At 40.5% G+C, this 27,185-nt stretch overlaps 1 protein-coding gene across 3 annotated transcripts in view; it reads right to left on the bottom strand.

Annotated features, from left to right (window-relative positions):
- KCNH1 (potassium voltage-gated channel subfamily H member 1) overlaps positions 1-27,185 on the bottom strand; it is a 206,909-nt gene that overhangs the window by 157,274 nt on the left and 22,450 nt on the right. For all 3 annotated transcript variants that reach the window (XR_012763082.1, XM_075412947.1, XM_075412948.1), the window contains exons 4-6: positions 17,617-17,745; positions 9,491-9,609; positions 1,667-2,059 (exon numbers count right to left, since the gene is read on the bottom strand). Coding sequence is in view for 2 of the 3 variants with exons in the window: in XM_075412947.1 (XP_075269062.1) it covers positions 1,667-2,059; positions 9,491-9,609; positions 17,617-17,745 (641 nt within the window). In the remaining variant the exon portion in view is untranslated. The remainder of the gene's footprint in view (positions 1-1,666; positions 2,060-9,490; positions 9,610-17,616; positions 17,746-27,185) is intronic.

A 27,185-nucleotide genomic window follows, 5' to 3' on the forward strand; every position in this document is an offset into this window, starting at 1 on the left:
TTCCTCGGGGATGTTTCGTAGGTCACATCACCAGTCTACAGTTATGAAATGTTCCTCCAGCAAAATCATCAGCAGATTGCTACTATCAGCAGCGGGTGAGGAAAGCTTCTTTCCTTTTATTTTTGTCTCTTGATTTTATTTTTTTTAACTCTTTCAGTCTAAATGTCAGAAACTGACATACAGCCACTCCTTCTATTGCTTTATCAGTGCCACGGCAAAGTAATACATGAAAGCCTTGCACAGTAATCTGCAGCCTAGGTCCTTTTCATGACAAACAAATATTTAAGGACAGGTCTCAAGGCTTTTTTGCTTGATCTCATTTGCATTATTTCAGTCTGTAGCTTTATATAAAATGAAAACCTCTCTAGGGATTTAAATATCAAATAACATTATGGTTTTTCCACTGCATCCAATAGTTTGCCTGCTTGTCCTCAAGTCATTGAGGAAAAATACTTTAAATACTTTAAATCTGATAAAAACCTGTGTAGTGTATTTTTACAAAAGTAATGCAGTTTTATGTTTTTACCCAGATATTTCGCTTTGTATAATTTTCTTTTAATAGCTAGGTTGTCCTTTATAACATGGCCATATTTTAAAGGAATTCACAAAAGTTAAATTTTACAGGCTAAAAACGAAATACAAAGCACTGATGAGATGTGTATGTACGTTACAGGTTTAGTATGTCACAGATAAATACAGACACATAATTAGTTGATGGTAAAGATTTTATAGCATGTAATTAAAAAATGGGCTGCTGGAATCCTCTAAGATTTTATTAACAATTCATTAACTCTCTGAACTATTCAGGCATAGAACCTTACTATATTTAGTTTAGGAATATTTTCTGGGCAGCCTGAACCAGTAGGAGAATAAACAGTTGAAACAGGGCAGTATTGTGGTTGTAAGCATCTGAATGTTAGTTCTTTTGCTGGCTTGTGGCCTGTTCCCAAAGAAATGAGCAAGAATTAAGGAAGAGTCTAGATTTCCAGATTTCTGCCTGTCCTTTCTTCCAATTATGGAATTACCAAACAAGCATCAAAACGGTGTCTTCAACTGCTTCACCTTCCTCTAAAACAACTGTTGCCAAACAATGCTGCATGGATCACCAGATACCCACACTGCATTTTCTGGTAGTCTAAGAAGATTTAGTGAATCACTGCCTGCCTCTTTACTACCTGCTATATTGTATTAGAAGCATCTGAGAAAAATGTATTATACTTTCCAATTGTTCATGTGAAGAATTGCTATTAGCAGACATATCCTGTTCAGTCAACAGTGAATGCAAGAGAACCCTGCCCCCCAGAAACTATCTTGACACACCAGTTCAAGCTACTCATGGTAACTCAGATGAAGCATCTTCCTCAGCGCTGTACAGAGGTTCTGCTGTCTGCTTCTGCCTGCCCTCCTGAACTCTGAGCATGCAGAGTGAAGGAAAATAAACACAGATTTCTGCCACCAAAATCCTCTTCCTCTCCCAGAGCAGCTGAAGACGGACCCTTCTGGCTAGGACTCATAAGCAAAGTTTCAAGTCCACTGAGGGCAGCTACTAGAAACATATGTACACTGATTCAATACATTTAAAAGCATACATTTCTTTCTTCTCTCTCTCATCTCCCCCAGACCATTAAGTACTAATTAATGGGTGGAAGTGGAACAGTATACTGACCTCGTCGACATTCTCAAAGGCATTGATGACATCATACGGCAAGCATGAGAGCAGATCGATCACAAACCAGGTCTTCAAGTAATTCATACGAATCAGCTTTGGGTCAGAGATCACCTCTCCTGCTGGCCCCACAAAGGTGGTATGGAAATTAAGCACAATGTCTACCAAAAAAATAACATCTACAATGCTGTCGACTACTAGCCATGCCACATTGTTCTGTTTGGTTTTAAAGGAGACATTGTAGGGGACCAAAATAGCAGTGTAGAAAGTTAAAATCAAGATGATCCAGTCCCAGGTAGTCTTGAAAACACAATAATGCAAAATTATATGCGGCGGAGTCTTTGGTGCCTCTTGCTTGTACTGTGGGAGGATTTCAGAGCCCAGCTGCAGTACCTGTAGTGACAGAGATTTCAGGAGAAAAAGAAAACATGATTAATTTTTTAATGTAATTTTTCACATTGTGGATTCTTCAAGCTCAGTACAATAGATGGTAAAAATACATGTCCATTAACTCTTTTCAACACCACCAAATCATAAGCAAGTCAGGATAAGTATTCTCTTAAACAAATCAGCATCACCCTAAGAACAGTTGTTGTTTCTTTTAATGCCATTAATTATTTTTTTACACTAAGCCTAATGTGCTGGATCTCCAAGACATACAGAGAAGAGACAGCTCCTTCAGCACAGATGAGACAGATACACGGTGGGCAGGAAGGCAGCTGCAAATAGAAATCAGTGGTAAAACCAGGAACAATACTGCAACTTCCGAGTTCCAGTCCAGCACCAGGACCGCTGGACCACATTGTTTTTCAACAATGCCTATTTAATTCTTCACTATACAGTATCTGAAGTAGTCTTATACTATAATCTATCATGAATGCATGGGCCTTTGTTCCTCTTCTCTGGGCCGTGCAGGACCAAAGCACACAGATAACTATCATTAGCCTCAATAAACTCATTTTGAACTTTAACTTCTCACTGAGAGAAGATCAGCATCTTCACTATCTGATGGTGTACAGTAAAGTTACAATGCAGTTAGGTCTGAATTCAAAACAGCAGTAGAGCAAAAGATGATCTGTCAGCATGTGTTTTAAACCCTGGACCTCAAGTTGAGGACATGCTCCAAGTGTTTTGCATAACTGCAATCCTGATCAGTGCTGCCCATTTTAAGTCTACTATCTCTCCAGTTCTGCACACTAGTGCAAAAAGAGTATGATCATGTATTTAATTCTTGGGAACTAAAGTTTGGTTTACATACCTATGAACAAGAATATGTTTGTTTACATCTATGGATATACATGAGGGTGGAACCAACACGAAGGATCTGTCTCCAAAGAAAGACAAGTAAAATTTTAAAATGAAATATACCCTGGACGAGTTACGGGTGAAAACTGAAACGAAGATGGAGGTTTGCTTGAGTGAGATGTGTTTGCTAATGCCAAACTCACAAAACCTGGGAGAACTATTTGGGAGCGTGGTTCCTTTATCACATTTATTATATTATAGTTCAAAGCAACAGGGAATAGAGAAGGAAATTAAATGGCCACCTTTTCAGGGAAAAGATCAGACAACACAGCTATAATAGGAGGACGTCTTCCTTTCATGCTCCTTATCTCAGCTTTTTTTAACATCAATTGTTTAGACACGGATTTTTATCTGCAGGCTTTTCTGAGTGCTTTTTATTATTCTTTTTTTTTTTTTTTTCTGTGGGCTTTTTTCAAACAGATTAAGCCAAAGGGGACAAAAGAAAACAATCAGCTACAAGAGTCCTACTTGGACAAAACAGCCTCAGATCAAGTTCCCTGTCGCTTTCAACCTCACATAATTACTTACTCTTGTGCACAACGGGGGTGAGACGCTGTCAGATCACAGTCCCTTGCACATGTGTAAAAGGCAATGGGAGTTGTAAGCCTGCTGTCTTTGAGCCCAGTACGTTCTCCAGAAAATAAGTAGCATGACTTGCTCAGAGACCTGCCTGTTAGCACAGAGGCATCAACAGTTTAAAAAAATAAGAGGATTTAGTATTTTTGTTTCACCGAGCTTCTAGAATGATAGCAAAGAGAGGAAAGGAACATTTTCCCCTAAGTAGAACCCTTGCAGACCAAGGACACTGCTCTGACATGTCCACTGCAGTATTAAGTACTCTGCCACTCCTGACCCTGATTTGCGCAAGTTCTCTGTACAAAAAAAAAGCCCACCAAAAAACCACCACAACAACAAAACCACCACAAAAACATGGATCTGGAAACAGCACAGGATAGAAGCAGTCTCTTCTCTGCAGGAGGCACTGGCCAGCCAATGCAGTCCCCAGAAGTCGCTGGTAGTGACTGGAAGAGGCACAGGTTGTGTACTGAGTTAGTGTGTGTACTCAGAGCATTGTTCCCTTCAGGGCTTGTTTGCAGTCCCAGCAACAAATACTAGGATGTCTTTTCTCAACAGAAGCTCTAGCCCAACATCAATACTGCAAATACCTCCTGTCCCCCCTTCTGAACATCACGGCTGTACCTGAATCAGTTGGAAAGCACTGAGCTACTACTGGCTTTTATGAGGATTTGCATGAGTAGCAAGCTCCAACATAAGATCCCAAGCCTGAAACACGCTTCACTGGGCAGGGAGAGTCCTCTGCAATATTCACTCACTGGAATAACTGATCAGCAAAACCAAGCACTTTCTATCACACAGTAACATTTTTCAGTGAGTTAACTGGATTTCAGTTCTAATGCTGAGATCTTACTAGTGTGAGGAGATTGTATCACCTCTTAAATGTAGGGTGAGAACATAATTGCTACTTTTGCAATCACGTGTCTCCTAAAGCTTATTTTTTAGCCTCCAATATTATATGAAAAAGTCAAACATTTTGGTAACCATTCTAATCAGCACAAGAACCTCAACCATGAAAGAATGAAAAAAATAATCTTGTTAGTTCTTGTCAGATTGATTCTTATATATACATACATAAGTTCTAAACTGAGAATTGTATGATGTACTGGATTTTGGCCACTATTGGTCTCTTTGCACTATGAGAACTTGTGGAAATTTTGCATCATCCAAACTAAAGTTACTGGAAAATGTACTAATGTATTCCCACATACCTGAATAATAGGAACAATAGCAATGGCAACAATAGGAAAAATAGGAAAAAATGCAAGTTTGGCAATAAAGAAGGGACTAAACTTAGGTGTCCATTATTTTGATATAAACAAACAAACAAAAAAACCAAACAAACAACAGTAAAGCCAGTAGAACTGCAGGGATGTAAAACTGAACTGAATGCAGAGAAAAACAGACTTCTAGTTTCAACTCGCTGAGAAAATAAACAACTTTCTGCTTTAGTGTTTTCAAATGTCATCACCATCACCAAGCACTCTCCTCTAGCTTATTGCTACAGCACAGGAAACTAAAAGGATTGATGCCTCCTTCCCTTTTTATTTAGGAGGTAAATGTACTCTAAACTATCTGAATGGCTAGTGACCTTATTAACAAATGTTTTGAACTTCTGTTACCACCTTGGAGTCTCTGGTTAAGCTCTACCAAAGGCTGTTTGAAGTGACCAGGGGCCATGGCTTTAGCTGGTCTCCAGTGGAAGGATGTGCACCAGCAGTGTGGGTGTGAATCTTCAAAGGAGGGGCATGGACAGGACAGGAGATGGGCATCAAGGAATGATGTAGGGATATCAACCACTTGCAAGGTGGGGAAAGCCGCCTACGGCCAGCCTAGGGTGTCTTCAGTCTTTTGTTTGGGTGGGAGAGACAAGTTCTAGCCCTGGCTCCCACTCACTACATCACTAATGCGCTCCTTGTAAAACCACTCCAACATCTTGGTGGCATTGCTAGAGAGATGAACTGTAATTTCACAGCTTGAGATGGAAGAAGGGCACTGTCCCAGCTCACACTACCTCTCCCAGGAAAGGCAACTTGGTTTACAGATTGGCAAAGGTCTTGCAGCCTCCGGGACTGCCAGCCAAGAGCTTTCAAAGGTACCAAATTCTTCTTTTCATTGAATGAAGAGAAAAACCCCTATAATGAAGCTTAAATTATCTCAGAGAACAAGCATGTGCTGTTAGCATGAAGTACAACAGGAGAGCTCAGTGCTGTACAGAAACGATGGAAGGAGGTCCACAGAGCTTAGTGCTAAAGATCCAGGTTTTGTCAGGTTGCTGCACGGGAAGTTAGGAGGGCTCTTTTCTCCACTTCTTACCAAGGGCCACACACAGCCTATTTCTTCACCATCATTCCAGACACACACACACAACACCTCTGCATCACCTGGAGATTAAGAGCTATAAACCCCACTCTGCACTATATAGCAAAGCAAGGTAGATGCAAAGAGAAGTACCTTCTGCCCTATTCCAAAGCACGCTTGCTACACTCCAGCCTCTAGGGAGTGTAGTGCCAACCTGAAACACAATGTTTGCCAAAGCAGTCAGGTGTGGTTACCCACCCACATGAACTAACTAGATTCAAATTGCTGGTAAACGTACTTTTTCCTGGAGAGTAAAAAAAAACCAAAGAGATTAATATAAAGGTAATCATGAAGAAAATGTACGCAACTATATAAACTGATAAGCTGAGCTTCCACCCATGTGCACTGAACAAATATTTCATTACTGTAATTTTCTAAATAACTGAAACAGCCCTGGTTTTGGAAGATTTTTCTCTATTATGTAGTTATACCATAGTAAAAGAAATATTTGTTCCAGAAAGTTATTAATGAAAGTATTATTTCAATTACTTATGATTCATCGGCCACTACAGTTGTATTACCTGCATTTATTATTTGTGGTAATGATGTATGATGTTTTAATAGCTCTCTAAAGCCAGAGAATATTATTTCAAGAGCAGAAATGACAAATTTCATCATGGGTTTCACAAGGCTGTGTTTGTGGGGTTTTTTTAACATCACAAAATAAAAAAAAGCTATCCTAGATTTGTTTAAAAATGGTGACTATATCACCAGTTAGGACTCATAAAAGTGCATCAACAAGTCGTTACAATGATTTATTTCTTTTTAAGATTGCATGACTGGGGAAAAAATCCCCACACAAACAATCATTCATTTTCAGCTTAATCTCTCTCTTACATGTTTTCAAAAGCACGTATTTGCTTTCTCTCACTCTCCCTTGCTTTTGTTTTCACAGGCACCCACACAAATTGCTCCCAAGCCAAGGGCTAGGTGCTAAGCCTCCACTTGCAGAAGATTTTAATGGCAGCTACAAGTCCCTGGTAGATAGGCTTTAAAAAAAAAAAAGTGGCAGAAGTTCCATTATTAAGCAGTGCTGCTAAGCACCATTATAATTTTTCTGCTTTTATTTCTCATAACGATCACATTTCTTAAATTATGACACAATCTTGTTCACCCAGAACTGCCTGGTAAACATACAGAATACATCAGCTAACACCGTAGGTGCAAAGGACACATGTGATGAAGAACGATTCTTACGAACAGCTCCTTGGTGATAAAGCCACAGAAATGTATCAATTACTTTATACTCTTACTGCAAACTATACTCTCAGAGTTACCTAACACCCTTTCATTAATTGCATAATTAATTTAAGCAGTTTTCGTATGACTGCTATGAGAGAAGTCAGTCTAAACAAATCTACACATAATGCGAAAGTCAGAGACTGAGGCTTAACAGACACTGCTTGTGTTATTCATGGCCTGTGGATAAAACAAAGTAGCTTGTCACTAACACCTTTCTTAAACTGATATTTCATAAACGATAAAAGAAACTGTAAGCTTTTGTGGCAGGCTCCTGTTTTGTATTTGTATAACACCTTGCCCCACTCAGGTTCTAGGACACAACCAGCTCCTCAGATGTTCAAAAACATAAGTGATAAAGAACGAAGAGCAACACAAACAATATTTCAATAAATGAAGAGCCTTCTCAAGCAAACAAGATTAATGTGAAATGCCATAGTAAGCAGAAAAAGGATGAATTTTAACTTAAGATTTCAAATAGGCTACTGCAGAGATGAAGAAAAAATAAAAATATTTGAAAATACAACAAGGAACAGTTAAGAGATCTCATGTTCAATATTATCGAGAGATCTTTCCAGGATAAGAAGGCTGTACCCCATATATCTTCAAAGGAAGAAAAGTGGGCTTGTCTGTACGATTATCTGCACTCTGCTTTTCTCTAGTGTTGTTCTATTGACTTCAGTGGAATTACAGAAGATATACAACGAGGCACCTAACATCACAGTTGGGGCTAATATTCTTTTAAAATAATGACTGCAATATTCAGCTGGCAATTAAAGAAACTCATTTCAGACATGTAAACTACACACTTGCCCTTTACTATTTGTAATGAATCAACCAGCTCTGCCAGTTAGAATACTTGGCAAAGACTTGTTGAGCACGTCGACTTGCAAGAAGTTTCAGCAATGTGTGGTCGCTTAGGTCCAGACTGAGGTTCACTAAGCCAAACAGAATAACTTCAGAGCCTTTGCCTTACATTCTACTGACTACATTTTTAAATGAACCAAAATTCAAGGATAGACATCTAAAGAGAAGGCAGGATTATTTGGTGCTAAGCCTTGAGTAAGATGAGGAGCAAATCAATTCCAAATCCCAGGACACTAAAGTAACCTCAGGGTGGACGTGCAATAATCACATGGTATTCCTGCAGTATAGTGCACATGTGAATGTCTGCCCCTCCCCTGTGCTAGTATGATCCATGTTATTTCTGCACTTCCAACAGAAATCAGTCTTCCATTCTTGAGTGCATCTGTATCAAATACTGAAAAGGTAAGATCCTGCCCGTGAGAATTTCATCATCACATGTGATAATAGTACAGGCCTGGGCAGGAGCTGTTTATTTAGCATAGAAACTAAGACAGCAATAGGGCAAAATTAACAGAGTACTGACTATGTGGAGACCCCATGGAGCCCATCAATGGCTTACGCCTCCAGCTATACAGGAAGATGAACAATTATTGACAAGAGTCACAGCTGCTGCCATGGCATTCACAGCAATAGGTGATACAGGAGTACCATGTTATATTTGCCATGCTGTCACTAACATCACATCAAGATTTTCCCCATGCTGTTTTTACACCAGAGAGACCCTGCTACGGGCCCAGGAGACGGCTATAGGAAACCTGGGACAGTCTCTCCCCCTCGTGGCAGAAGCCCTAAAACCGTAAGTACTTCAAGGAGACTTCTTTGCCTGGAGTTTTTCTCAAAACTTTGAGAGTCTACTTAAATCATGCCTGTTGCTTTTCTCAAAACTTTGAAAATCTACTTAAATCACAAAGTTTCATTTTCCTAATCTGTCTGCAGTGTTGCTTGTGGGATCTTACAGCTGTTCTGTCCGTAAAACCAGTAACTCACACAGATGTTTTAACCAGTTTGTAAAGCAGGATTGGGATTCCACTGGCAAAGAACTAGACATAAATGAATGCTGAGAACAACCACGTCAAGGATTCTCCAGAATGTCCTTCTGTACTAGCCCGAGTTTTTCTCACTTCAATTTTACACGAGTGAACAGTCCAAGATTCTACTAAAACTAAGACCCTCAGAAGAATGGAAACTAAGCAAGAAAGTGTTACCTTAATAATAATGCCATTGTAAGACTTCACCGAGATGTGGAACACAACACTGCAATTAGGTTACATGAAGTCTCTTGGACACCTATTTCCATCCCACTGTCACAGGACACATTTCACAGCACATGTGCCATATTCTGAGCTCCCATGCCTGCCACCAGGCTTCAGACTCCCAGGGCAAGGGGGACAGACAGTGCTTGGCTCATGCAGAGACAACATACCCACAAAGGCTAAAAACACTTCTTTATGGTCTCACAGGGAAAGAAAACGTTACCTCAGCAAGTCGTGAATGCTTGTGAACGTTCTCTCCTTTCTGCACGCTCGGAGCAAGCTGCTGCAGCACGCCTCGGCTGCTTGTGAGAGCACGGGTCAAGCGAGCAAACTTTCCCCAACCTTGAGAAAAAATTCAAGATTATTCACGTTACCAAAAAAAAGCTGCAAGTGAACCACATAAAGCCTCTCATAATTAAAAAAAAAGTTAAAACAGATCAATCTGCTGTAATAGTGACCACAAGGGAGTATGATTTAACCGAGTACCAGATAAAATCAAGTCACAAAATAGGTGTCAGGGTGGTAATGTAATAAAACCCATGACTGCAGCGTCTTTGTATTCAATGGCTGTACAAGAGTGCTGTTACATGAACTGCATCTTTCATAAAGATAAATGTCCAATTTACAATAATCTTCTATTAAATCCAATGGCCAGATTTGGATCTCACAGCACCGCAGAAGACAGTCCAGACCAACAAGATGTAAGCCTAGAATCACACACAACGAAAATTACAGTTGCCTGTAACAGAAGTGAATCTGGCCTCAGATGTACCAAGCACAGATCTGGCAGAAGTAGAGAAATATACATAAGATAATAAAAAGCAGAGCAGACAAAGCAAAAAAAAATCATTAATTTTATCTTCTCTAAACAAAAGGGGGAAATATACAAGTAGATTTTTTCAAGCTCTAATAAAACATTTAGTAGCTTCTGGCTGAGAAGTCATATACTGAATTTTAATTCAGAATATTTTTTACAGTCATTTCAAATACCCAACAAAATAGAAGACCTTGAATGACAGTCACAAAAGCTAGTTACAACTCTAATTTTTATGAGCAGTACTTTGCCATAACAGAAAGTCAGGCAGAGTATACATCTGGATATTTTTGGAACTCTGAAAAGAAAGTATTAGTGCATTTAGTCTCAATCTTGAAAAATGCTAGCACCACCTGGGAACTGTTGAGCAGTCTCACCTCCTACTCCAACTGAGGATGCTCAGCACTTTGCAGATTCATTTCTTAATGAGAACCTGGTTCTGGAAGAAGACCTCTCCGCATTATGGTTTTATCACCAAAAGAAATTATACTATTAGCCGTGACTGTTCTTAAAGACTAGTCTGAAATTTAGCCTGCAAGCAATCCATGACAAGTACATGAATATGGATGGTTAAAATACTACCCAGTACTCTGAATATATCCTACACTAAAGGACTATTTCCCAGAGAAATAAATCAACATGACAGAACCTCGAGTGACATCAGTTTGTATCTCTTATAAACCTGACTCAAAGCAGTTGATTTATGACAATAGATTTCTATGGAAGGTGGGGGGGGCTGGGGGGTTTGGCTTTTTTTAAAAGATATGTTTATAAATGAGTACTCTACGTGAAGAAATCCAACTACAATTGACAGGCTAAGGCTTGAAGGCCTTACTACCTTCTGACTAAAGCCAGCAGAAGTTAAAAGAATGGCTCAGGTGGGAGAAACCATTCGTAACGGCTAAGCTTCAGCTAATATAACCCAGACTAGCCTTTGTAAAGCCAACGCAGCAATATAGGCCAAGCTAAGCCTTTGCTTTTGCGGGACTTGCATGCCAGCACTGCTGCGTTTCCTCGCTGTTTGAGGACGAGGGGAGCACGCCAGCAGCCCCGGTGCCTGTTCAGCGATGCACAGGCGGGCTGGCGAGGCCCGGGGGCTGCTCCCAGCGGACGGGCGCAAGGGCCCGGTTCTCCGGCCCCGGCGGCGGGGGAGCGCCGGGCGCGGGGGCCGCCCTGGCTGCTGGCCATGGTGCTGAAGCGAAGGCGGCGCCGCGCCCCGCCGGCGGCAGCCCAACGGGGCCTGCTGACAAACGGCAGCCCCGGGCGACGAACGGAACGGGCGACAAGAGCTCGAGCTTCACACGGGAACTCGAAAACTGCCTCCCTTACCAGGCACATACCGCTTCTAACGACAGCTAATATAGGCAGTCCCCTTTACTAAGTCAGAACAGGTAGGGCATTTTCTTGTAAGATATAAAAACTAGTTCGAAACCGTGAGCGTGTGTTTTCTTCCTTCCATCGAGTTTTCTACGAATTGGGCTATCCAGAGACAGAGAGGGGAGCAAAAGCAAAGCCCTTCATCTGAGCTTTCTTGTACAAAAGCACTGCCAGAAGTGTCTGTGGCATGGTTTGTGGCTATGAATGCTGAGCACTTTGGGTACCTCCCCCTCTTCCTGAGAGTCATCTCCTGAACGGTACAGCTTATCCCATTCCTCTGTCCACTGCGACCCTATAAGCACCTCCCCTGACCTACATGTTGCAAATCTCGTTTGTGGGTGCTAAATGGCATGCAAAAGGACTGTTCCCATGAACATCGTATCTCTCAACATATACTCCAAACTCTGATCTGAAAACAATACAACTGTTTGTTATCGGATAGAGACTGTGTCAAGAGGCAGGGCTTTCCAGCTTGGGTTTTTGAACCAGTGCTGGCAGGCTGGGAGTATGTCATACACTGGGTGCAGCACAGGAGCCCAGCCTGGAGCTGCACATGCCACTGTGTGATGATATGCCTAAAATGAGGCACTGAATCACTGTGGAAATGCCTCAGGTGTATGAATCTCATCTTTAGGACAGAACCCTCTCCTCCTTGTATTGCCTTTTTTGTGTGTGTGTGTGAAAGGAAGATAAAAATGTGGGAACTTTGAAGTATAATCATAGTAGACCTGCAGATTGTGGCACAGAAAAAAGAAAAAGAAAATGAGAATGACAGTACTAATCCTATTGAATGATAACTTCTCCAATACTGCTTGAAAAGACAGCAGTACCTGTTGAATTCATTGCAATTTTTCCTCCAGAATCCTAAGGACAGACACAGCCTACAGCAAGTCAGATATTTATCCAGTGAAGACAGGTGAAATAATGGACTTAAGCCACAGGAGATAACATAAACATTAAATTCTAAGGGTCGTGGAGCTGATCAGAGGAAGAAGATGGGGCTTTCCAAGACAAGAAACTAGGTTTCAGAATGGTGTAAGAATATATTGATGTTAATCCTGCTAGAACAGGGGGACCAGAGGATATGGATTAGGAGTTCTCTTTCAATACAAGCTGTTGGTATGTCCCTACATCCATTCTTTTCCTCTAGAAATAGAGAAAATATAAATTCAACTGAAGTCTAATGACCTCAGGTGATTCTCATATAGGGGTATATATCCCTCAAACAGACAAGAGCTCACATAGCAGAGAAGACAGCCTGGAATCTAGGAGCCAACAAAGCTGGATGCCAGCCCCATGGTTGTGCTTGCCTGTGCCTCTGTCTTTGATTCTAACCCATTTTTATCACTGTTTGGTCTCCTTTTTTAGTTCTGCAGAAAACATCATGCAGGGACAAAGCAATGAGAGGGTACTAAAACATCTCCAGATTCTAAAGGATGAAGAGCCTTCAAGATCAACAGCATTGATTTCAGCTGTCCTGTATTCCACAATGCTCTTTGTTTCCCACCCTTTCATTGCAAAAAGCTGAATAGAAACTGCTTCTGAAAACATCCAAGAACGTCCCTACAACAGGGACAACAGCTGTCACCTGAGCTTTGTTTCATGGGTAAACATGGCACTGAAATACACCTTTGTCATGTGATGTTTAACTCATCAAGACTTCTTTTCTTTAAGGGCTGAAGCTTCATTTAACAATGTTCTTAAGTTGAAGAAACCAATTTTCTGTGTCTTGAGGTGAGCATGACCTGTTAATACTGACTCACAACAACATTTACTATTTATTTGTAGATAGTTATTTGTTTCCTACCACTCTCCTCAATCTGATGATGATGACTCGTAAATTCAAACATTAGGAACTGTGGCAGTTACAGAACCCTTGTTATCAAGTTGCTGATCCATGGCTTACACAATCCCTCGAGTTACAACAAGGAGCCACTGCCTGCTAGAGAATAAGCTCGCTTGGTCACAGGTCTGTTGTTCATATAGAACTGTGTAAATGTGAGTAAATCAGGATTCTAGCAGTTTTTGCCTCCACTCAAACCACCTTTGTTTTCTTGCACAAAGATCCTTGCTTACATCCATCATGCCTCTCTGCAGTCTTAATGCTCCTTCCCTTTGAAACTTCATGACTAAAACCGTCTTATTTTTCCATCTGGACTGGGAAAGCATACCAAAGTTTTTTAATATACTCACCACTTCCCTTTCATTTGTTTCCTTTTTTAAGAAAACATTTCATCTAGACAAAAGTAGAGTATAACTTAATCAAAATATTTCTAACACTGGCTCTGCTCATATAAATACATCTTTAAAAGCAGAACAAAAAAACTAGACAGCAACAAAAAAAAAAAACAGAAACAAAAAGGAAAAAAGGAAACACTTGGAGTTTTCCCTGAATTAAGATGAGAGAGGCAATCAAAATATTTTTTGTGTAGCCCTGCTTGTGATGCGAAGGACACAGAAGCTTAGCTGCAAAACGAAATAAAGCTTTTTCTGCAGAGGAGATGGTAACTGGTAACTGCTACAAAGCACAGGAGGTTACAATAGCTAGAAGGCTAACAACCATTCTCCTGTAGGATTCAGTGATGTTGAATTTGATCATCTTTTTTTGTATAAAAACAAAGTATCAAAAGCAAAAATTAGGATCCAAAGAATAATTTCTAAACTTTTATAGAGCAGCATAGATGCATCTGAGTATGTTCACATTGTATTCATACGTGCAAAACCTGTTCAGGCAAACTTCTTACTAGCTACTCGGAGTGCAGGCACAGATCCTATTTGTCTGCACAAATGACTGTTTTCATGAAGTGATGCATTCTACTTTATACATTATTCTCAAATATCTCGTACTTGGTGTGTTAGATCTCAAACCAAAAAAAGACATACACAGACAAAATGCATGAATTCCAAATATAGCATATACTCTAAAATTCAGCTGAGAAGGTGACCTATCACTTCACAAGCCAAATTTAGCTACGCTATAGCTTGATTTTGCCTACTTCTATTCAAGTAAACTATTTTTCCCCGATTTTTTTAAAGGGGCAAGCATATGAGGAAGAGTGGAAAGAGGCTGTTTAAAAATACTATATCAACATCACTGACACACTATTTTTAAGTTGCTTTATTTAGAATGCACTATTTTTAAAGCTGCTGCATTTAAAAGCAAATATACACAACTTCTATGGCAGTCATAAAATAAACATCTTCTAAATTATCTGAATCAATTAACAAAGAGACTACGATTAGAAGTCTACTTTCTACATTACTTTAGAAATATTTTCTTGTTTCATCTATTCCAATGTCTGGTATTATTAATAAAAAAAATATTGAGAATGAAAAATGGTACTGGAATCTTCTATCTAAGTCACCTTCAGATAAAAGATGTCTATTTATTTTTGTGTACAAGTCAAACACCTGTCATTAAAGCTCAACACTTTTCACTCAAGGAGCCACTACATCATTTGCAGCTGAACAATCATGCTTGAAATTGCCAGCAGGTGATAGAAAACTAAAATATACCACAGCTAAGGTTTCACTAGGTTTAGCCTGACAGATTAGTTGCTCTTTGAATTGACCATGTTCTTGTACTACATAACAGTATTCTCCACATAGACATACAGGCATTGATTTTGAAAAACTCAAAATACTTTATGCTATGCCACTCTGCAACTATGCAAATAGCACATATGATAATAAAATACTTGCATCTGCAGGCAGCCTACTACATGTTAAGTGGTCATATGCATAGGAAACTGATTTCACATACAAACACACTAAAAGAAAAGTAGTTCCTAAAAGCTGACTGAAGGTGAAAGAAGGAAAAATAATTGATTTAGCAATCAGTTTTCAGTTGTTTCAATTAAACAATAAATCTCTAAGGTCACAGTTTTAGGTTTTCAGATTGGGAGTTCATTTGATTTTAGAATATGAGAAACGTTGCAACAAAATTCCTATGTAATGTTGTACACAGCAAAAAGAATAGGCCCTTTTCAAAGCTCAGGACTGTAAAAGCAATGATTTTTAGCAGCTAATACAATTTTACCTTTTTTAGATCTTCCAAGAATCTTTTTCCTTTCCGTGAATCCTAGAACCCACTGCAGACAATGGTCTGACAGTCCATGCCTGCCTTTTTGCCCCCTCACAGTATACAACTGCACAAAGAGATCTAATATTAAAGACATGGTCATGCATGTACAATTCTTTAACTGTTTGACAAATCAGCTGTTCTTTTCCAAGAAAATGCTCATCTAGCCATCAAGTGACTGATATATCACCTCCTGAGATGCATGCAGCAAAATTCCAAAGCTAGCCTACAGCAAGTAACTTACAGAAGAAAGGCAGGCCTAGGGGATAAAATAAGGATTAGAACAGAATGTGCAGTTTCATTTATATCGTGTTTGATTTGTGTATACAGCAACAGAGAACCCTTTACCAGCATGAAACTGGTGCAACTTAATTAATTTTAGGAGATTCAGAAACAGATTCTGGAGGACTCATTTAGCACATGAACTCTTCTGTACATTAAGTCACAGCACTCAGGGAAGGAGTACAGAACTGTGAATCAGTGGCCTCTAAATAATGAGTCCAGTTCTTCTGCTCCATCTGGAACTTTTGGTAGTCACCTAGCCAGTTTCCATGGGCCAGATGAAGAAATTTTGCTTATCATTTTAATTCCTCTACCAGTTGGTGCACCTATTTAGTGCTTATATTGCTTTAGATATGGAGCTGCTAAGAATTACCATGATCACTGTAAGAATAGCATAATTTCAAGATCTAAAGGAGATTTTTTAAAAACTAGCATTCCCTTGCTTCAACATACTTCTCTTGCAAACAAAAAAATTACAGTGTTTCCTTGTGTTGAAAGTGAAGGACAAACTCTTTTCACAAGAGTGCATATCACTATGGCATTAAAGATCTGTGAAAGCAAAGAGAAAAGGCACAGCTACCACTCTTGACAGAAAGCCCTACTCATCAACTGACTAAATGAAGCAAGGACCTTCACTCCCAGCAAATGAACAAGAGCCAGCTTTACTGCATCATGTTGATTTATCTTTGTTGTCAATCCTCATCAGGATATAGTGAAGACTACTAGGCACGAAAAAAAAATACTGTAGACCCAACCTTTGTGACAAGATACATTTTTTAGTTTTATTAAAGCAAAGAAGAACCAAACAAACAGTATTAAGAAGAGAAAAAAGTAACCACATAGCTTGGAAGGGGGTATGTTTGTCAAGGTTGTACTTCCTTTTTCATGGTAACAGGTGTTTCCACTTTGAGAAAGTACATTTTTTAAGAATAACATTTTGAGAATAAATGTAAATCAGTTCACCTTCACAGTAAGTTTCCTGTTTAATTTAATACTACAAATATTATTAAATACTACAAAAATGCAAACAACAGGAGAACCTACGTCTTTTTTTTACCCCAGAGGACGCAAGTCTCTGTGGTTCTCCATATGGGTACAAAAGGTCTATTTCTGACAGGCTCTGAACCTGAGTATAAGTTTATGCTGCTGTCACAGCTGAGTTTGTTTCCAGGTTTCCAGGGTGTAACTCAGCAAAGGGTTAACAGCAAAACACAGCAATGCTACTTCACTCACCAGGACAGCTTAAGACGATGGGAATTTCTTCACATATGTCAAAGGAAACTAGTCCAGAACTTTAATATATAGAATCCCATGATAATGGCAAGTAACATCAAGCCAGACAGGATTAAATTATTCGGAGTTTTGCTAGACTCAGGCAGGGTTGATTCCTCAGTTTTTGCATATAGTGTCATGCACAATTTGTACAAGGCCCAAGACCCTTCAACTCCTTCTGACACCAAAGAGGCTGTTTAGCAACACTGCGACTCCTTGAAGGCTATGCTGGAGTGTGGATTAATAATGAATTTTAAAGGAAGAGCAGCACCTATTTACTAAACTCTGCTTCCTGAAGCACCTGTGGGTTTCACTAGCAATGACCCTTTCCAGCGCAGGCCAGAGCCAACTCGCTTAAGAAACCAGCAACCATTTCTTGCACAAATGCTGTTGCCGGTGGCACAGCTAGATGCTATTTTAGCATCTAATTATTTGGCTTTGGTATTTAAAGGACTTCAGCTCTTGCAAGACCAGGGCAAACAAACAGAAGCAGCATAAATATATAATTGTTAGAAAGACAAACCTTTACATGAATCATCCTCAATGGGCTGCTTGAAAGCCGTTATGTCATTGAAAGTGCAAAGAAATAAAACCACTTTATCCTGCTCATTTCGAATTGGAGCAATTTTCACAAAGAACCAGACAGGTGTTCCTGGAAATAAACATATCAAAAAGTTGGTCAATGGTAGGCAGAACAGTAAAGGTACTAGTTTAGATGTTTACACTTCAAAATCAGCGATCTGTAAATGTTACTTTAATGTTGGGTTTTAATCTTCAGGAATCACTCACTATTTCTGGGCTTCATCTATAAAGTGAATACTTGACTTATGAAGTGCTTCGTGATCTCCTGAAAGAAGAGTCCCACGTGGGCGGACACAACACAGTCTTGCTGGTTCTGTGCAGGACTTGAGAACAGGCCAACTGTGCCAAGACCATGACCATAATATAGAGTCTGAGCTTGAGCACGACTGATTTGGTTGACCTTATACTTCTCTGCAAACGGAGCACCATGCCCTAACAAATACATCAGCCTACACCCAGCTTCAAGATCCAGGCTCTGGGAGCTCTGGTCTAGCCTGCAAATCCTCCCATGCAAGGGAAATCTTTTGCAAGCTGCCTTTCAGCTTGCCTTGTCCTGAGTCTGCTCACAATCACTCTAGTGTGAAGCAAGACTCCACTGAATTCAGGACAGAACAAGCCATCAGGACCAGGCCATGGGCTGTGGACAGGAATAAGTTGTACTGCATAGAACTGTACTTTTCCAAGTACTGCAGCAGATAAACTACTAATGCAAACTGCTTAAGAGATCAGAGCCTCCACTTCATAGAAGATATTATCCCAGATAATGACCCTTCAGATACTGCTGTCAATCTTCCTGGACATCTATCCACACAGATCACCTCGTGGAGTGAAACTGTCAGTCAGCCCTGCCTTTCTATACTTCTGGCAGTTCTGCCGAGGCTGCTGAAAAGACCCTAGTGAAGGCAATGAAGCTCCATGTAACAAGACAGTGTCTACCACTCTCGTTTCACAGGAGTCACCACGCCAATGTCAGTGACATTTGAATATAAGCCGATTGAACAGCTCAGAACAAAGCTGAGGGCTCCTGTATGTCATAACATGGCGTCCTTGAAGGCACCATTTTTTAGTCTGCAGTCTTACCTTTGGTCACAAAAACTGCAACTGTGAGGTACACGGCAATCGGGATACTCCAGGGTCTGCCAGGCCTGGGCCTGCAGGGAGCTTGTATGCAGGTTTTCAGAGTGTCCCTACACCCTTAATGATGATGACAAACCTCACCATTGCTTTTGCAGGCATAAGATGCAAGAGCCAAAGAGAGGATTCAGGCTTGCTTGCTGTGAGCAGCATTTCTCTCGAGTGTCCCTTGTGAGCTATGCTTGGAGAGACACTGGTCTACATACCAGTGGCCAACATAAGATGTAAAAATAAGCAGAATTTTGACCATCTGGGAAAGCCAGAATAAACAGCACCACACGTAATTTTTGTCATTAATGCAGGAAAGCCTGTTTTCAAGGTGATCTTAGAAGACTATTTCTTTTCTTTCTCAATCACAGGGCCTTCCTCTAGGCTAGAGATCAGATTCTCTTTCACCTGAATTGCTTAGTATTTTAACATGAGTATTACATAGCATATTTCATGCAACAGTTAGTTATAGCTAGGGCCACTTGTGTTTCCTGACTGTCAAAGGGTGACAGGGAAATCTCAGGTAGTTCACAAGTTACTGCTCAGCAAAGCAAGCAAAGGCAGCTTTTTTTTCCAACTATGTTAATATAACAGAGGTTGTTGCTACTAGTGCCTCACCTGGCTGCTTCCCAGCCTCTGCACTTAGCAATCTTTTCTGGCCACAGAAAGCCAGGGCATCTCCAAGACCCATGGACAACTTCCATAAAAGAAGTTCAATTCCTAAGGCTCCCACTGTGCCTGGATAGCACAGGCAGTTTTAAACCCTGGCTGAGACTCCGTGCCATATGTACAGCCACCTCTATAAACAGCAGGGTATACAATGCATGGAGGCCTCTGCTCAAAAAGCAGACAAATCCAGATGGAATCACTGATGGACATTTCTGGAGCATGCCTGCATGGCAGAAAGTATTCAGGGGGGTGTATATATATATATATATATATATATATGTTTTTTTAAAGAGTTAACATTCCTGAACAACCCCTTCCTGTGCCAAAAAAATCATCACTAACTTGCTAATGAGCTTAGAAGACACTGCCACAAAGCAGCCAACAGCCATTTTCAAGACAGTAACACCCTTCACACTACTCTTTCTCAGGAGCTCCTAAAATTGCCTATCTCCATTTCTTCTTGCCTACTTGTTTTTGCCATCTTCACATGTGACATGTGAAGTATTCTGAGGTTGATCAAATCCATATCTTGCTTTTACACAGACTTCTTGGTGACTAATTGCTTTTTATTTTACCCACTTTGACACCCTTTACTAACACTGCAACTTTTTAATCAGACGGGATCTCCATCTACAGCCTTGCTTTTTGATCTCCATGTACTTGCTTTTCTGATTAGGGATTTTTTTCCCCTCCCAAAACCACTTTGTATTGTTTCGCTACTTCATGCTACAGCCATTCTGCTACTGGCTGCTCATAATATTAACCTTCACAGCACTGAGGCTGAATTACATACTCAGATTCATCTCTGCCTCTCACAGCTATAAAAACTTATTACCTTGCTTTTGAAGATGCTGTACACATCACAGAAACAGAAAGGATGCAATTCACCCTCTTATTCTGGCTATTTGTCAGATGCATGCTGTCATCTTCTCTTTATGATTATCATATGATATGTTATTGCAAGATTTTTTTAACATGTTCTGAATCCAGCAAGAGGAAGGACTTTTCCTGAGAACCTGTAGAAGGCTGATGCAGGGCAAGGAGCTTATATCAGCAAGGTTCTCACCTTCTGACTCCCATGCCTGTCCTGCATTATTTATAGAAAACAGGAAAACAAAATACTGTTTTACCTAGAACCAAGTGTAGATCTTAGTGATGTGCCCCACAGACAATGAGAAAGAGTCAGATATACTTGACAGCTAAAAGTAGGTGTTTTTGATGACTGTCACTATTTGGGTACCCTTATAACTTCCAGAGTGTCAGAGTGCCACAAACAGGGGGTATTCCAGAGCAGGGTGTAAAATCAAGGTGGCAAACGTGGTCTGCGTAAATGATGTTCCAGTTTTGCATCTACACAGTAACACAGCCACAGCAGAAATAAGTAGATGGAAAATTCTGCCAGGCTCTGTATCTGTCTCCCCAACACTACTCAGTATTTTTCCCTGCAGTCTGTTCCCCACCACCTTATCAGTCTCTTTTGTGAATAGGAGACAATTGGATATAAAAATACAGTCATGAGTAGCGCTCAGAGTCCTGGGTTACATGGCTTTTCCCCAGTGCTCTGCAACCAGGAGCTCATTCATAGCACAAGTGGGATCTGAACTGTGGGAACACACTGAAAGGCATAGTCAAGATGTGGCTGTGCTCAGCTTTTTTTCCTGCATACTGGTTTAATTATCAGAAGAATTTTACTTTTTAAACATTAAACAGTTTATTTAACTATTAAACAGGAAAGCTTAAAGTATAAACCACTTATAAATCAGGTCGGAAACTAGCATTTCAACCTCCTACAGCCAGCCCTCATACTCTTGGTGTCAAAGCGGATGTTCCTGCTCATCCAGACAATCACAACTGGCAAGAGGCACAAACAAGGCCATATTATTGAAAAATGTGACAGTCAGATTCAGCCTATGGGTTATTCAGGCAGTGAAACTGCAGCATGTTTCAGGGCTCTCTTAGCCAAACAAGCGTAACTTCCGCATATGCCCCCAGTCCGCACTGATGTACAGCCATGCAGAAACTGTTTACCAGTGTTTCCAACAATACATCTACTTTCATTTACGTTTGGTGTTCAGTCCTGGCAAACTCTCTCACTAGCAAAGTTCAATGATAATGCCAATGCACAAACAAAGAAGTAAACACTCGTGAGCCACGTTGGCTTCTGTTAGATTTGGAATCAACAGTAAAAGAATCCAGAGTTTGTCTAATGGCATAGGACCAGTCCTGCTGGAAAAGGTAATGTCACTTCAAAGCTGGTGAAGAAGCAGTGTGAACAACCGGGAAGAAATGAAAATCCACAGTGAACTTCTGACAGTAGCCATAGAACTAGCCTGTCTCACAGTACCAAAGTTACGTAGCTAATTCTAAAATTAAAAGATGCAGCTCTTCATAGTCTTCACTGGCCTGAGTACAGTACTTAGTGTTGCCTCAAAGGCAAGACAATTTTAAGAGCTGTGGTTGAGGTCCTCAAGTCTTCTACAGACTAACACACAAAAAATGTCTCCGCACCTTGTAATTTCCTATCTGTAACACAACTACTATTGTCTCTTCCCTCTCCTCTTTTCCAGTGTATTTCAACAGTGATATGTTCAGTCTCTTGCTGAGTAGGAAAACCAACATTTAACATGCTATTTAACTTTGGTTGAGGTCCTTCATAAACTCTCATAGCATCAAAGTGAATGAGACATTAAAGATCTATTGCAGCTTCCCCCCCGAGCACACTGATGACCTCTCCTTCAATTTTCCCTCCTGTCAAACAAAAATAGGCTAGAACGAAAATGAAAATCACTGTCTAAATACACTCTTTCCCCATACCTTGAACCATTTAACCAAAGAGGTCAGCTGTTTTTCAAAACTAGAAAATGCATATTGTTTAAATAAAACTGCAATACACAATTTTTCTTTCCACAAAGTAAAACAATACTTGTCTATAAATACAATGAAAAAAACATGTTTTGACAATTCAGCTGATGTCTTCACTGCCCTTACTGAATGGGGCAAGTTTCCTAACAGCAGCACAACCCCTGCATGACTTGATAATGTCTCAATCAAAGATCATCAGACAGGGATTGCCCTGAAAGTCAAGCAGCAGGGAAACAAAAAGGATAGAAGCATGTGCTGTGTCTCCACCAATTCCTACGTGTAGCAATGCAGACAGCAGGGCTTCAGTTATATAAACAGCATGGCTGACTGTTACAGTCACCCCTTTTGGGGTTTCACTTATGCCCAGGTACTCCGTATGAGATTGTTTCTCTCTATCCCACACAGATCGAACAGTTTGTCCAGCATCAAATTGGCAAACCAGCTGATCAGGTGTGATCAGAAAGAGTTAGGCAACCCACTATATCCACACAGATTTTAACTAGGAGCACAGAGAAGCCTCTGACATGTGACCATGCATGACAAATAGCAAAAGTCTTCCTATAGACTTTACCTTCCAGCAGAGAGCATGCACTAAAAGAGAACAAACCAACGCAGTATGTAAGAGCTCACCACTCTAAGCCAATATTAATAGACCTTACAATACATTTCCAGCACTTTAAAAGCTGTTACCTTCAAGTTTTCCATATCTGGTGCTGCAATGCTCTGGCAGCTAATGCTTCTAAAGGTCAGATCTTTACATGCTAAGATAAGGAAAATCAATTTTAGTCCCCAAAGGTGGAATTGCTACACACTGGGGTTATCCTATGACACTGAAACAACACAGCAGGAAAAAAGATCAGCACACACCCTTGTACTGCAGCAGTGTTGATATGGTTTACCTGATGCCGAGTTCTCTGAAGAACAGAAAGTGAGGAAGAACAGAAGAGGAAGACACAGGGAAGTCTTGAAATCTTCTTTCAATTTACTCCAGATAAAATATTCAAGGACTACTACTTGGAAGTCTTACTGTTCTGTACATGTTTGAGGAGATGACAGCAGGTCTTGCTTGGCAACACATTTGAAGTTGACAAGATCAACGGGAATTATCACTTTCATGAATCCAAAATACTTTGATTTGATCTTCCTGAAGGTAAGTGAACTTATGCAGATGGATTTCACAGAAGAGGAGATGCAGATGTGCATGCTGCTTGACCAATATGGAGGTAGATTTCAATGGGAGGCTCAGGATGATACATGCCAGTTTACTCTGACACCCTCATTCTTTCCTGCTTCTGGTCCTATGCAATGACCTGTTTTAGCAATTTATGTACCAAAGATTTCCGTCTGCAGACACTGAAGGCACAGCGCACACAAATATAAATGGTTTTAACCAACACCGTTTATGAGAAATTCTTCCGTGGTGGGAAATCACAGGTCTACCACCCCGCAGTGAATTTTGCTCTCTATAATTAGGACCGGGTGTTTGGTTGTTTGGTTTTTAACCTCTGTAGAAAGCACTGATCCCAAAGATACGTGCAAGTAGAATCTGCCAAATCAGTATTTTGGGTTTATTTGTCATACCTAAGAGCCTTCTAATACACTGTGAGGGAGTGGTGCATGTATTATTAAAAACAAAAAAAAACATCCAACACGCAAAACAAAAAAACCCACACAAAAATCTTCATGGTATTAAATTTGTTAAATATTCAAGCAGTCAGAAAACCAGAGAAGTGAACTCCCACACAAATTGAAAGTGAAGCCCAGCCTGTGGGACTCTCACCGTAATAGATGTACTCAGAGCAGAGCTACTGCCTATCCAAATCACTTCACAGTGCGCAAAATAATTGCCTACAGCCAGCCCTTTAGCTACTGCCATTCCACTGGCCTCACCTGTAGAAAACCTTTGAGAAAGGAAAAAAAAAGCTATCTTATTGCTCTCTGCAGCACTGTTGCAGACCGTAAGCAATGGGAACGTCTTTGCTGAGACAAAAGACACTTGAAGATTTTTTGTAACTCTTCACGCACTTTAGTTTTGAAGAGTCCAGCCCACTTCAGATATTCTTCCACTGAAGCAGACCAAGTACTGCATATAAAAGGGGGTTAGATTTCAGATGAGCACCACCTCTTCATAGGCAGACAGAAGCAAGTAAGTTTATATTCTTACAAAAATTTACTTCAGCAATAATGGAAGCAAATGCGTCTAGAAGCAGCCTGCTTATGCACTGCTTGTAACTCAGACCTGTGTTGTAGATGGAAAACTAGGCAATGAAAGTCTAAGTTTAATTTACTCAGCCATTTTAATTTATGAGGTGGATCATAAAGTGTAAAAACCTAACAAATGGCCATCAAAGTCTCATAAGAAGTGAGATGTTTAAGCTACATCAGTTCAGATAAGCTAAGATATGACTAAGACTAGATACAAAATATTTTCTCATACCTTAGGCCATATCCTTCCTTGGTGTAAGTTAACATAACTCCACTGATTTCAGGGAGACTTAGCAATTTTGATTTTCCCATCTAGACATAAACAATACTTCCAGCATCACTGGACACTCGCATCTAATCAAACAATGGAACTGGAGCTCTCACATGAAACTACTGTCAACCTGTCTGTTGTCATTTTGCAGTACAGATTAAAGAAAGCTTTCAGTTTGTCTTCTTCCAGGTATGACCATGAATCCCCACTGAATGCAACAGGATGGCATCAGAGCAACAATGACAAAAATCTGGTGGCTGTGCACCTGCTTGCTCCAATTGCTTCCAATTATCCTCAAGGAGCTCTGCATTTCCAGGAGGCAATTCTTCCAGAAAATAACAATGACTGTCACGTATCTGCTGAGTAATCAAAGGCCTAGCCCAAGGAACCACCAAACCTCTATCATGTCTTAATTTCAGGTTCTGAAAAGAGGGAGGATAGTCATTTCTGGATGAGGAGAGGGCTGGACAGAGAAAGGGGAGGCCAGGTTAGAGACAGTATCCACAAATGCAAACATGATGAAGGCAGAAGACTACATCATTCTTCCAAATACTACAGCCTATGCTGTTTCTAGAGTGGATACTGTGAATTGCAATGAAGCTGGTGGATATACTGTAGCTATCAACATCTGGATGGGGTATTCTTATCAGACACCCAAGTAAATACTAGCACTGGCTCACCACCATGGAGAGTGCAATGTCAAAAAAAAAGCCTATCACTTCTAGTAGCACTATCAAACATCTCAATCTATTGTTGACACGTCTAGTGTAAGATCAGGACATAACTGTCACTCAGACAGAGAAAGACAGAAGGTTGGTGCTCATAAAAATACAAGATGAAGATTGACCTGCACTAGCAACATCATAGTTAACTTGAAACTCTGCTTTGTTTTCCTTTTTTCTCCTGAAAGCATAGAGATCGTATTGTTAAAACAGCTACAAGTACATTAAATGTACAGGCTGTGGAAAATGTACCAATTATTCAACAACACTAAAATGGAAGAAAAACTTGCTATTTATCATGACTGTTAGTTTATAGGGAGGGAATGGACAGGTAAACAACAACAACAAAAATCTATTTCCTGTCTAATTTTCTGGCTAATTTGAAGCAGAAAAATATAATGAGGGAAGAATAGAGAGACAAAAAAAGAAGCAAAGGGCAAGAAAAGAGACGTCTAACAAAATTCTGGGTCCCTTCCGAAACCTTCAAACTGAGAGTAGGTTGAAACCAATCACGTTCATTGCCTGAGCAGGCAACTGCCATAGTTGCAGGCAGAGGTAAAGTCACCACAAAGGCAAGGCTGCTTAGCAGTCTGGGTGCCAAGTGACTGGTAAGCAAGACAGTGTTTTTCCATGATGTGGCTTATTGTGAGAAAAAGCTCCAGGACGTCCCCTTTTTTGTATTTTTCAGTTACAACTCTCTAGTGTTATTAGTCAGTCTCTGTAACAGTAGTTAATGTACCTCTAAGGCTATGAATCTAACAAACATAAGAGCACTGTGTTTTGTTAAACTTAAAAGCAAGCTCTGTGCTTTCCTTTTTCCCACGCCTGTGACTCTGCGCACACAGCAGAAACATCGCAGCTCTGCTTTTTGGCATGTCGCACAACACAGCTTCTGCACAGCTGGACTTTGTTCTAGGCCACCTCTCCTCAGGGAAGTGCACAGCAGGGCAGGAAACATTCCTCACGCCACGATTACCTTGCTTTAAATCTGCATAAAAGACAGAGGCCCCAGGCTCTACTACAGGCCATATGCTGCAGCAATGACAGAAGAGTAGCTGCATAGCCTCTTGATGCCAAATCGCTATTAACTAAGAGACAACTCCAGACCCTCCGAGATCCCACGACTGCAGTTTATTCACTTGGCTCTGGATGCATAGATGTGAGCTGCATATGGTCCCTACGGCCACTAACTGAGCTAGGAACAGAAATCAGCTTTAAGAAATAGGTAAGCATTGGAGGCAGAAAACACTAGAAGGAAAGAAGCACAAAGCCAGGCCATTCAGATAGCACATACAGCTTTTCAAATGAGTTGGACCTGCAAAGCTGTGCTCCAGAAGGACCCTGAGCAGTGGCACTGTGTCAGAGATCATGATGCTTTGAACAGGCTAAAAAGAGAAGAAAAAGACTGGAGTAGAGATGAAGCAAAAATCTCTGAAGGATTTTTCTTTCTCTCTAAAAGATGACAAAAAACAATTCCATGTACTTTGGCACCACCACTTCTTAGAACAGATTAATTGGAAATCATGCCTGACCAATCTGATAGCTTTCTATGATGACATGACTGGCTGGGTAGACGAAGGGAGAGCTGTGGATGTTATCTACCTTGACTTCAGCAAGGCTTTCGACACAGTCTCCCATGATATCCTCCTGGGGAAGCTG

This window comes from Opisthocomus hoazin, chromosome 2, assembly GCF_030867145.1.
Source record: "Opisthocomus hoazin isolate bOpiHoa1 chromosome 2, bOpiHoa1.hap1, whole genome shotgun sequence".
NCBI classification, from domain to species: domain Eukaryota; kingdom Metazoa; phylum Chordata; class Aves; order Opisthocomiformes; family Opisthocomidae; genus Opisthocomus; species Opisthocomus hoazin.